Source organism: Oreochromis niloticus, linkage group LG14 (genome assembly GCF_001858045.2).
Source record: "Oreochromis niloticus isolate F11D_XX linkage group LG14, O_niloticus_UMD_NMBU, whole genome shotgun sequence".
Taxonomy (NCBI): domain Eukaryota; kingdom Metazoa; phylum Chordata; class Actinopteri; order Cichliformes; family Cichlidae; genus Oreochromis; species Oreochromis niloticus.
In genome coordinates this window covers 11,577,895-11,590,999 of record NC_031979.2, presented here as the reverse complement: position 1 = coordinate 11,590,999, position 13,105 = coordinate 11,577,895, and the positions used below count along the sequence as shown (strand labels likewise).

Sequence of the window (13,105 nt, the reverse complement as noted above, 5' to 3'; positions counted from 1 at the left end):
ATCCCACAGATGTAATATCGTCTACAGCTACTTTTAGTACCATCGATGTTAAGTTAGACTCTTTTTCTCCAATTGATCTTTCTGAATTAACTTCAATAATTAATTCCTCCAAACCATCAACGTGTCTTTTAGACCCCATTCCTACAAAACTGCTCAAAGAAGTCCTGCCATTAATTAATGCTTCAATCTTAAATATGATCAACCTATCTCTAATAATCGGCTATGTACCACAGGCCTTCAAGGTGGCTGTAGTTAAACCTTTACTTAAAAAGCCATCTCTAGACCCAGCTGTCTTAGCTAATTATAGGCCAATCTCCAACCTTCCTTTCATATCAAAAATCCTTGAAAGAGTAGTTGTCAAACAGCTAACTGATCATCTGCAGAGGAATGGCTTATTTGAAGAGTTTCAGTCAGGTTTCAGAGCTCATCACAGCACAGAAACAGCTTTAGTGAAGGTTACAAATGATCTTCTTATGGCCTCTGACAGTGGACTCATCTCTGTGCTTGTCCTGCTAGACCTCAGTGCTGCGTTCGATACTGTTGACCATAATATCCTATTAGAGCGATTAGAACATGCTGTAGGTATTACAGGTACTGCACTACAGTGGTTTGTATCATATCTATCTAATAGACTCCAATTTGTACATGTAAATGGAGAGTCCTCTTCAGACACTAAGGTCAATTATGGTGTTCCACAGGGTTCAGTGCTAGGACCAATTCTATTTACATTATACATGCTTCCCTTAGGCAGCATCATTAGAAGACATAGCATAAATTTTCACTGCTATGCAGATGACACGCAGCTCTATCTATCCATGAAGCCAGGTATCACAGACCAATTAGTTAAACTGCAGGAATGTCTTAAAGACATAAAGACCTGGATGGCCGCTAACTTTCTGCTTCTTAATTCAGATAAAACTGAGGTTATTGTACTCGGCCCTGAAAATCTTAGAAATATGGTATCTAAGCAGATTCTTACTCTGGATGGCATTACCTTGGCCTCCAGTAACACTGTGAGAAACCTTGGAGTCATTTTTGACCAGGACATGTCCTTCAACGCACATATTAAACAAATATGTAAGACTGCTTTCTTCCATTTACGCAACATCTCTAAAATTAGAAATATCCTGTCTCAGAGTGATGCTGAAAAACTAGTTCATGCATTTATTACTTCCAGGCTGGACTACTGTAATTCTTTATTATCAGGATGTCCTAAAAACTCGCTGAAAAGCCTTCAGCTAATCCAAAATGCTGCAGCAAGAGTACTGACAGGGACTAGAAAGAGAGAGCATATTTCTCCTGTTTTGGCTTCCCTTCATTGGCTTCCTGTTAAATCCAGAATTGAATTCAAAATCCTGCTCCTCACATACAAGGTCTTAAATAATCAGGCCCCATCTTATCTTAATGACCTTGTAGTACCATATCACCCTATTAGAGCACTTCGCTCTTGCACTGCAGGCCTACTTGTTGTTCCTAGAGTATTTAAAAGTAGAATGGGAGGCAGAGCCTTTAGTTTTCAGGCCCCTCTTCTGTGGAACCAACTTCCAGTTTGGATTCGGGAGACAGACACTATCTCTACTTTCAAGATTAGGCTTAAAACTTTCCTTTTTGCTAAAGCATATAGTTAGGGCTGGACCAGGTGACCCTGAGTCCTCCCTTAGTTATGCTGCAATAGACGTAGGCTGCCGGGGATTCCCATGATGCATTGAGTTTTTCCCTTCCAGTCACCTTTCTCACTCACTATGTGCTAATAGACCTCTCTGCATCGAATCATATCTGTTATTAATCTCTGTCTCTCTTCCACAGCATGTCTTTCATCCTGTTTTCCTTCTTTCACCCCAACCAGTCGCAGCAGATGGCCGCCCCTCCCTGAGCCTGGTTCTGCCGGAGGTTTCTTCCTGTTAAAAGGGAGTTTTTCCTTCCCACTGTCGCCAAAGTGCTTGCTCATAGGGGGTCATATGATTGTTGGTTTTTTCTCTGTATTTATTATTGTGCTATCTACTGTACAATATAAAGCGCCTTGAGGCGACTTTTGTTGTGATTTGGCGCTATATAAATAAAATTGAATTGAATTGAATTGAATTGAATTAGTAATAGCCCCGTTGTTTACAGGCTAGTTTTTTTTGTGGGATCGTGAGACCTGGATTTCTTCCTGACTAGGAAGATGGCAAGCCTTTCCGTTTGAACCGAACCATAGCCATTCCGAGTTGGCCCAGAAGGGCCAACAAAGTGGAATAAAGTCAACATTTTAATGCTCAGAGACTTTCATCTTTCACACACAAATAGTTGAGGGCACTGCAATAAATGGCTACAATGTTATTAGCTGTGAGCATCCCAGGAACATCTGTTTGCACTGGAATTTATATTATGTAGAAGAAAAAGTACACGCACACGCACGCACACACACACACACACACACACACACACACACACACACACACACACACACACACACATACCTTAGCCCAGTGAACAATAAAATACCTTTTGTTTGCAACTCAGAGCTTTACACCAACTCCTTATCTCTCTTTCCTTTTTTTGAAGCACTGATTTCAGATATGAAATCAGATTTAAGCTTGCACATCAGTTTTTTTGTCTTAACAACACTTTGTCTCACTGACATTTTAACACTTGAATATCAATATAAAATAATCAACACAATGTCCGGAATTTTAAGAATTTCCGACCGAAATAATGTACTACTTAGGACTTACTGAATGTATTGAATGTCTTTATTTTGGAAAAAACAACCCACAAGATGAGGTCAGTGTGCACAAACACATCTTAGGCACTTGTTTTTGTGCTTGTACTGCAACCAATATGATAGGTGACATCATGCTCAGATTAAATTTTTCCTGATATCACTTTTGTGTCTTGATGAACTCTTTCCCCACACTCATCTCTGACATTGTCCAGATTTGTTAAAGTAGAGGTTAAAGAGCCACAGCAAAACACTTGTTTACCAGTGTAATTATTCAGACACTTGTCATTTTATGAAATCATATCAGTGGTCATTGTGTATGGGAATCAAATGATGATAATAATCTGCATCAGTCTTAACTCCCACCTACCATCATCATATGCACCGATGGTTGCGATGTATCTGTTGTTTGTGACAAAGGGGGCCTCTCTGTCCATGAGTCTTCTCACTTTAATAAGGCCTGTGTCCTTGTCCACATTCAGCCAGCCTGCAGGGTCATTCATTATTTTGTACCTGTACATCGAGAGACAGTCACAGAAAGATGGTAATACTGTGCAGGCAGGATTATTACAATTAGCATGTTTCAAAATATGGCATAATGTGTTATTTGATTTTGGACTTGGGAACATTTGTTGGGCTGTTTTTAATATGCAAATGAATCTCAGTGTAGCACTCTTTCCCACGAGGGACAATAAAGTTTATTTTTCTTCTTACTATTATCATTATTTCATCCCTTAATTTTTCCCTCAGGTTTAATCCATGTTGTTATGATAACTGTAATTAGACAAATAAACTGTTATAGGTCTCTCGCGTTCTTTATATTTGGGGCTTTTATAAAGAAACCAATTGTATTATGAGGGTATACAACTATTCAGTGCTCCGTTACCACAACAGAAAGCATTCTGTGGTTGTATTTGCCGCACATGAGGACAATTAATCTGTTTGTTCTGCTTTTTGGACAGTTGCTTAGACAGAACAAGAAATCTGCAGACTTCACTTTGAGCTTTAACTTTTAAGTATTTAGGGTTTCTGCTATCTTTGCAGTTTCTGGGAGGTGATATGGTGGTTAGCACTCGTACCTCACAGCAAGAAGGTCCCGAGTTAGTGGACATGTGGACATGTTCTCTCTGGGTATTACAAGTTCTCCCACTGTTCAAAGACCTGCATGCCAGGCTAACTGTGTATGAGAGTGAATAATAATAATAATGATAATAATAATAAAAATAAAAATAACTTTATTTATAAAGTGCTGTAAAAACAAAGTGCTAGCTATATAGTGTATAGCTATTTGAAAATAAAAAAATAAAAAAATAAAAGCGATACATAGCTACAAGTCTACATACATAGATACAAGTTAAAAACGATAAGAATTTAAAAAATAAAAGGCATAGAATTAAGACATGTAGGATTAGGGCTGGGTATCGTCACGGATTTCTAGAATCGATTCAATTCCGATTCACAAGGTCCCGAATCGATTTGATCCACGATTCGATTTAAATCGGGGAAATTTTGCCTCAGACAGTCAGAAATATTATAATTCTGATCACGTATCAGTACATTTCCATATTTTTATATCTATAAAAAAAAGCTGACACTTGCGAGACTTTATCAAAGGTGTAAGCATCACAGCAGATGCCTTTGTGTCAAAGTAACTGAGGATAAAACACGGAAAAACATGAAGGCCTGGGGTTTTATAGCAGATGACCATAAAAATATTCTCTTTTTTTTTTTTTTTTTTTAACCTGTCCCGTTTGGTTCTTTTGCCATCAGAATTATTGTCTAAAGGCGAAGAAAGATGCCCAACGGATTTACTTTACCAAATGGACCATCCCAGCCTTGCCGTAATGGTCCATTTGATTCACCTTTTATTGTTTATTTTATTTTCACTTGCTGAATACGGGACAGACTTGACTGGTGGAAAGAAAAGGGGAGAAAGAAAGAGGGAAAGAAAAACAGCTGAGAAGAGGGACGGGGGAGAAGGGCAAAAACCAAAAACCAACAGAATAAGCAGACAAAAAATACATATATCGATCACCTGGATCACCTGTTAAGAAAAAAAGAAAGCAAGCAGAAGAAAACGAGAGTAATAAACAACATCACAATGATCTATGGCAGGGGTCCCCAATCCCAGTCCACGAGGGCCGGTGTCCCTGCAGGTTTTAGATGTGTCGTTGATCCATCACAGCTGATTTAAATGGATAAATTACCTTCTCAACATGTGTTGAAGTTCTCCAGAGGCCTGGTGATGAACTAATCATGTGATTCAGGTGTGTTGACTCAGGGTGAGATCTAAAACCTGTAGGGACACCGGCCCTCGTGGACAGGGATTGGGGACCCCTGATCTATGGGAATATGACAGTAAATACTAAATATTAAACATTATTGTGCAGCACGTGAGATCGACAGCGCACAGTGTGCTTTGAGGTAGGAGCCAAAAAGGGTGTAGTTTGTGTGTGTGATCACCCGTGTGTGCACCTGTGAGCATGAACGCGCTTGTTTTTAAAAGGTTCCTTCATGTAATGATCTGCTAGAGGGTGTGGGGGGCCACTGCCCCATCCTCCAGGGCATGAAGCAGGTATGGAGGAGATCAAAACTCCAGACATCCAGAGGCCCCCAGAACACAAGAGACCAAGGAAGACCAACAGAGGGGCAGCCGCGCCACTATCCCAGAAAGAGCTGAGGAGAGTCCCAGATGAGGGGTCACTCAGCAGCCGCGGAGCAGAAGCCGGGGGGGTTGCAGTGACGTGCCCGTGAGCTCCGCCGGCAGCCAGCTGTGCCAGAGTGACCGAGCCCCGGGCCGAGAGGCCGAGGGCACCCCATCCCCGAAGTGGCCCGAGCGAGCCCCAGGCTCCAGGCCCCGATAAGCAGCCGCCAAGGAGTGAGCCGGTGGGTACCTGGGCGCCCACCCCCGGACACAAAGAACCACCAACGCACCGATGTCTCAGATTTGTTGAGGGCGTCTGCCACCGGCAGGGGAAGTGGTGGGGGGAGATGGGCCTCCAAACCTTGGAGGGCCTGAGATGTCCCCAGAGAGGTGGCGTCTGATACCCAACCTGACATATAGACACAGACAAACAGGCACACACAGATACAAACATCTATTCCCACCCTCATGCTCTCATATACAATTACTCAACACTCACCCAACGTGGAGACGGACATAAAGAGACGCTGTACACACAATCACACTCCCCAAGCGTACTCTAAGCCCCGGGTCTAGGTACCCTTGCCCCTGGAGGGGAAACTGCGCCCAGACCCAGGTGATGTTACCCTTTTCCCTGCGGTGGGGAGAAGCAGACTGCCCCGACTCCGCAGCAGCAGGGAGGCCCCACATTCCAGACCCCAGTCGGACGGCCAACTCCTCCTCCTAGCCCCCCCGCTCCAGCAGGCCGCAGAGAACGGGGTGTAGGAAGACTCCAAACCTCCCTCCACCCGCTCATATGTAGTGTTGATGTATGTGTGTTCTAAGGTGCATTTAAAACCCAGGAGGGCATGGAGCTACCTGCCAGAGCAGCAGGTAAGCGTATAGCCCCTCCTGCTAGCCCTCAATGTCTACGTGTATTTAAAATTGAGAGGTGGGCAACGACGCCAGGGGTGAGGTGTACACCCTGATGGTAATTTGGAATCCGTGTAGCGTGCCCACCCCCAAGATCCTATATGTATGTGTAATGAGAGTGTGAGTAATGTGAATGTCTAAGTTGTGGGATAAAATTGAGGCAGAGGCAGCCAGAAGGGGACAGAGGGGGGGGATGTCTCCTCTGCACCCTGGTGACACACCCCTACCCCAAGGCCCTGCATGTGTGGGTGATTGTGGTGGAGCGGGAAGAGGGAGGCAGCTGGAGATGGGGAGGGAAGGAAGGGAGGGGCAAGTGACCCCTCCCTGGGGCCAGCTCCCCCGCTGACCCCAGTAGGCACCCCCATACTCTGCAACCCGCCAGGGAAAGGGGGCCCAGGCCCATCCGGACCGGGGCCCAGTGCAGCAACGCCGCCCAGCCCCACAGAGCCCGGGACAGTCCACCCGACCCCACCACAGAGAAAACTGCACCCACCCCATCATCCACTCATCTTCCAGACTACACAAGACAATAAACGCCCAGGCTGAGATCTTCCTCCACCTCTCCTGTATCTCCCCCTCCTGCAGAGAGAGTTCCTGAAGAGAGGAAATCTCCTGCAGGATTTGACAACCTCCCCCACCAGTTGAAGAGCCCCCCAGGTGGTTCGATGCACAGGCGGCACCCCGCGCCAGGACTGGGTCCCCATACACCCACCCGCCCACAACCCCGGCAACACACCAACCAGGACCCAAGCCCCTGAGGCTTGGCCAGGGCCCCAGCCCAGAGACGGAGTGCCCCCAGAACCTCACGCCCATCCCGGACCCACCCAGGGGCAGCCAGGCTACCAGGTCAGTAACCCACGTCCGTCAGCACAGACCCTCCCCTAGCCCCACTGCACGCAGCCACGAGGAAACCGTCACCTAAGAGCCAACAGAGCCCCTAATTGGCCATGACCGCTACCCCGGATTGAGCCCCCCAAGGAAGATGCTCCCGGGGAACCCCCTGATGCCCTAAGCCTGTCCCTACCCCCACACCAATCACAACAGTGAAGGTGGGACCAAACTAAGACCCCCCACCCCCACTAGGTGATGGAGCTGATCAAAGGAGCCCAGAGAAATTGATCTGATGTGGTGGCAGAGGCTGTATCAAGACTAATGTAATCTAATAAATAATTTCTATATTGGTTAGAATTAAGATTATTTTTATTTTTCCAGTTCATGAGGACTGTTTTCTTGGCTATGCATAGGGCAGTGAAAACCATATGGGCTATATTCTTTTCCGGAGTGACATTATCTAAGCTGCCCAACAAACATACTAAAGGGGAAGTTGGAATGTTACATTTCAGACACTTTGATAAGTCTTCACATATCTCGCGCCAAAACTTCTGAACTGGTGGACAGAACCAAAGAGCGTGGATATAATTGTCCGGTGAATTGGTTTGGCAGTGTGAGCAGTTGTTGGTAGACGTAAAGCCCATCTTGAACATCCGATGGCCTGTATAGTGCACTCTATGTAGTATTTTGTATTGAATTAATTGAAGACTGGGATTTCTAATTAGATGAAAGGTTTTTAAGCAAATCTGAGACCAGAAGTTTTGGTCAAAGTTAACTGATAAATCCGCTTCCCATTTTGCAATAGGAAGTGATATTGATTCATCTGTTTTAGAAAGCATTCTGTATATTTTGGATAGTAATTTGGGGGTTTTAAGAGTAAGAAATTGAACCACACTTGGTGTCGTTTGTAGTTCAACTTGACCCGGTTTAAATCTCTTATTTATTATGGATTTAATTTGTTGATATTCTAAAAATCTTTTCTTGTTGATCCCATATTGTGTAACTAGTCTGTCAAATGAGATAAATTCTGTTCCTTCTAGTATATGTTCTAAGTATTTGATTCCTTTACTACTCCAATCTGAAAAGTTTATCATATTATTGTTTTGTAATATGTCAGGGTTGTTCCAGATAGGTGTACGTTTGCATGGGATTAATGAAGACTCTGTCAACTTCAGAAACTCCCACCACGCTGTCAGAGAAGAGCTGATGTTGATGCTTTTGAAGCATTCATGTCGTTGGATGTTTGAGCTGATAAATGGTAGATCTGAAATCTCTAGATTATTGCAAAGTGCTTGTTCTACATCTAGCCAAGGTTCATCTAAGAGGGTATGTTTTTGCCATCCTGAGATAAACTGAAGCCTGTTGGCTAAGAAGTAATGCTGAAAGTTAGGTAGTTCTAATCCTCCTTTATCCTTGGTCTTTTGTAGTGTTTTTAAGCTTATACGTGGGGGCTTATTTTTCCAAAGGAATTTGGACATATATGAATCTAGAGATCTGAACCAATCTTGCGGCGGTTTAGTTGGGATCATTGAGAATAAATAATTTATTTTTGGTAATACCATCATTTTTATAGCGGCAACCCTTCCCATGAGTGATATGGGTAGACATTTCCACCTAGCCAGATCACCTTCTACCTTCTTTAAAAGTGGGATATGGTTTAATTTAGTTAGATCTGCAAGCTTGGGAGATACATTAATACCTAAATATTTTATATTTCCCGATTGCAGTGGAGTAGAAGAGGAATTATGGAAGGAGCAATTAATCGGAAGGACTGTAGATTTTGACCAGTTAATTGAGTAATCTGATATTCTTGCAAAAGAGTTTATCAGTTCAATCACCCCAGAGATATTGGTTTGTGAATTTTGGAGAAAGAGTAACACATCATCCGCATAAAGGCTGATTTTATGTTCTACATTCTTGCATTTTATGCCCTTAATTACTGAATTCTGTCTAATTGCTGCTGCTAGTGGTTCGATAAAAATTGCAAACAGTGAAGGGGAGAGTGGGCATCCCTGCCTGGTGCCCCTCAGGAGACAGAAGCTGGAGGATGTCTGGTCATTTGTTCTCACACAAGCTGTTGGGGAATTATATAATATTTTTAACCAGTTGATGAAAGAAGATCCAAAACCAAATTTGTGTAAAGTTGCAAATAGAAATTTCCAGTTAACTCTGTCAAACGCTTTTTCTGCATCTAAAGAAAATATTGTAGTTTCAAGGTTTTTACTGTATGAGTAGTCTATCAAATTAAGTAATCTACGTGTATTTGTTGATGAGTGCCTACCTTTTATGAAACCAGTTTGGTCAGGATGAATTAAGAGGGGGGTTATTTTCTCTAGTCTCTTCGAGAGAGCTTTGCAGATTATTTTAAGGTCTACATTTATAAGGGATATTGGACGATAGCTTGAGGGATATACAGGGTCTTTGCCTGGTTTTAGCAGGAGATTAATGTTTGCAGAATTCATATTTGATGGAAGTCTGCCCTTTTCTTTGATTCATAAAAATATTCTCCAATAGTTCAAAAACGAAAGAAAACCATTAATCAACATATGAACATTACCTGATGCTGCTGAAGTGAAGCAGAGCAAAGTATGTTTCATTAGAGACAAAGCGTTTTGCAATTTTGTATAATTTTAGAAATGTTTAAATTTGTTCAGTAGCCTATTGAACAGCAGAAATGAGCCTTTCTTTTCGGAAGTAAAACGGGAAAAAAAAACAGCGGTTGACAGCGCTGTAAACAACGGTAGACTTGTGCGTAATAAGCAAGCGAAAAATGCAGAAAACAGATTTTTAGAGAGAGAGAGAGAGAGCAAGCGCTGCATGAAGTGTGATTTTTATCGTAGTGGAAGCAAAACAGCAAAAGTAAGAGGGAATTCATGACGATGTTGATGTGAAGCGAAATGTGAAGCGTAGTTTGGATCTTCTTTTGCTGCTGGTTCAGTCAATATTGTTTGGAGAGAGATAAAAACCTGCAGCTTCAGAATCTAGTGCAAAAAGGGCTTAAACACAAAGTGTGGACCCGCCGAAACATCAGAATCTGTTGGCTTCCAGCCCCGACCGTGTCCGTGCCATCGGGTGAGAAAGGCGTCATCTCACTGATTCCGATACGTCGGCATGTCCGTGCTTTGTGTTTACGTCTTTGTGCAGAATTTGTGTAGCTGCTCTCATTCAAAAGTCGATTCAGGATTTTAATGAATCAATATCACGTTATCCAAGCTAGAATTGATTATAATCGATAAATCAATAATCAAAACCCACCCCTATGTAGGGCGAACAAGTGGGTCTTCAACTTAGTTTTAAAAACCTCCACAGAGCATGCCTGCCTAATATCTTGAGGGAGGTTGTTCCACAAAAATGGGGCACGAAAAGAAAAAGCACACTCTCTGATAGTCTTTTTTTCTGGCTTTAGGAACTTTTAGAAGGCCAGAATCCTGAAATCAGAGAGCACGGAGTGGAACATAAAGGTGCAAAAGGTCAAAGAGGTATAGAAGGTGCCAAACCATTTAAGGCCTTGTAGGTGAGCAATAGGACCTTTCTTCAATCACTGATTGAAGAAAATAAGAACAACCCTAGGTTTCTCTTCAGCACTGTAGCCAGGCTGACAAAACGTCAGAGCTCTGTTGAGCCAACCATTCCTTGAACGCAGGCATGTCCAAAGTCACGTGGCCCGCAGCTTCAGTCTAATTATGTATTATTTATGGCTCACTTTCTTAGTCTGAATAAATAAATCATGACTTTAAACGTGTAATTCTTTTTTGTTACCTGCACCTGTGCTGCGAGCCCACCCTTCTCTGCTCATTTCTGCCATGGTGACAAAAAAAGAGAAAGGTTGACAGTGAGAGCTGCCGCTTTCAGGAGCGGTGGGAATTGCAGTATTTTTTTACTGAAATTCGAGGCAATTGTGTTTGCCTGATTTAATGAATTATAATGAATTGCATTTATATAGCGCTTTTCGGGTCCCTCAAAGCGCTTTTGTAAAGAGACTGTTGCCTTGTTTAAGGATTTTAACATTAGGAGACACTATGAGGCTAAACATGCTGCAACATATAACAAGCTAACAGGGAGTGAGCGCGCTGAAAAAGTGAAGCAACTCCAACAGCGAAAAGCCAAAGCCAGCTACAAAGTGGTATGTTAATAGCTAAACATGGCAAACCTTTCACTGAAGGTACGTTTGTCAAAGATTGTGTCATGAAAATGGTGCAGAACATTTGGCCCAAGAGGAAGCAAGAATTTCTGAATGTTTGCTTGGCACGCAACACTATGGCACAAAGAGTTGAGGATATATCATAAGACATTCACAGACAGCTGGGGGACAGAGGAGTGGATTTTGATTATTTCTCATTAGCCTGCGATGAAAGCATCGATCCATCTGACACTGCTCAACTGCTGATTTTTTTACAAGGAGTCGACGACAAGATGAATGCGACAGAGGAGCTGCTGGATCTCAAAAGCCTTAAGGGTCAAACCAGAGGAATGGATTTATTCGTTTGTGTTTGTGAAGCTGTTGATGATATGAAGCTACCATGGAGTAAAGTTTGTGGGATCATTACTGATGGTGCACCTGCCATGGCTGGTGAGGGAAGCGTCATGGCAGGTGCACACTGATCTGCAATAAAGTCAGCGAAGAAGCAGGTAATGCTGTTAAACTTCACTGTATCATTCATCAGCAGGCTCTCTGTGCCAAACATCTCAAATTTGATGATGTTATGAAACCAGTAGCAAAGACAATCAACTGTATTCGCTCTAAAGCTCTGTACCACCAAGAGTATCAGCAGTTTCTGCATGACATCCAGGCTGAATATGGTGACATAATTCATCACAACGATGTGAGGTGGCTAAGTCGGGGGTCTGCACTACAGCGATTTTTCTCTCTCAGAGAGGAAATCAGATAGTTTTTAGATGAGAAGGGACAACAAAGAAGAACTGTCTGATCCTGTATGGCTGGCAAATCTGGCTTTTTTGGTTGACATTACGAAGCATCTGAATGCGCTGAATGTTAATCTTCAAGGAAAAGACGCAGTGGTGAGCCAATTATACGCTCACATCAAGGCCTTTGGAACCAAACTGCAACTTTTCCAAAGACACTTGTCCCTAACTGAGCCCTGTACCGCACACTTCACAGCTTTGAAAGGGGTTATTGACAGTTTCCCAATGGACATTAATGTCCAAATGAAGAGTTATGCAACAGCTATCGCGTCTCTTTCTGAGGAATTTAACAAACGCTTTCAGGACTTTGCAGTTATTGAAAAAGACATGCTGCTTTTCTCATCTCCCTTCTCCGTGGACCCTGATGATGCTCCTCTGCAGCTTCAGATGGAGCTCATTGAGCTGCAGTGTGACGATGAGTGCCACGAAACACCAGCAGTGTTCTCTTGTTGACTTTTATCGGCAGCTAGACAAAGACAGGTTTCCTGAAGTGCAATCACTTGCTAAGAAAATGCTGAGCTTATTTGGTTCCACATATTTGTGTGAGCAAACATTCTCTGTCATGAACTTAAACAAGAACCGATTGAGATCAAGGATGAGTGACTCCCACTTGCGTGATATTTTCCGCATCTTAACCACTGCCCTCAAACCAGACCAGATTGCTTTACTAAAATCTAGATCTCAGTATCACCCCTCTCATTAGTCCAGGGAAGTCCAAATTCTGTACTGGAGAGCTGCTATGCATGTTTTAGTTCTTTCTGTTTTAGCACAATCCACAAAAGAATACGTATTTTGTTAAACTCTTAAGATTTGGTTTTAATTGTTGATGTTATGCTCTTAATTCATAGTTGAGTGTGTTGTGTACATATTGTGTATATTTACATATGTGTTTATTTCTTGTGGCAAGTGAACTTGCAGTTGTGCAATCTTCCTGTAGATGTGAAAAACCTTGGCTTTCTGAAAGATCTTGTAAAAGTCAAGGGCAAAATTCACTTTAAAAAAAACCCAACTTTAATGATAACAGAACACTTTTCATTACTTATAACTCCTGTTTAAAATGTTCATGAGGCAAAGATATTGCAAACTCATGGAAA

The 13,105-nt window shown here is 42.7% G+C and overlaps 1 protein-coding gene across 1 annotated transcript in view; it reads right to left on the bottom strand.

Annotated features, from left to right (window-relative positions):
- The window catches only part of LOC100706561 (cadherin-1), a 69,462-nt gene that overhangs the window by 14,119 nt on the left and 42,238 nt on the right, over window positions 1–13,105 (bottom strand). Inside the window, exon 12 of the mRNA XM_025898518.1 lies at window positions 3,072–3,214. Coding sequence (XP_025754303.1) covers window positions 3,072–3,214 — 143 coding nt within the window. The remainder of the gene's footprint in view (window positions 1–3,071; window positions 3,215–13,105) is intronic.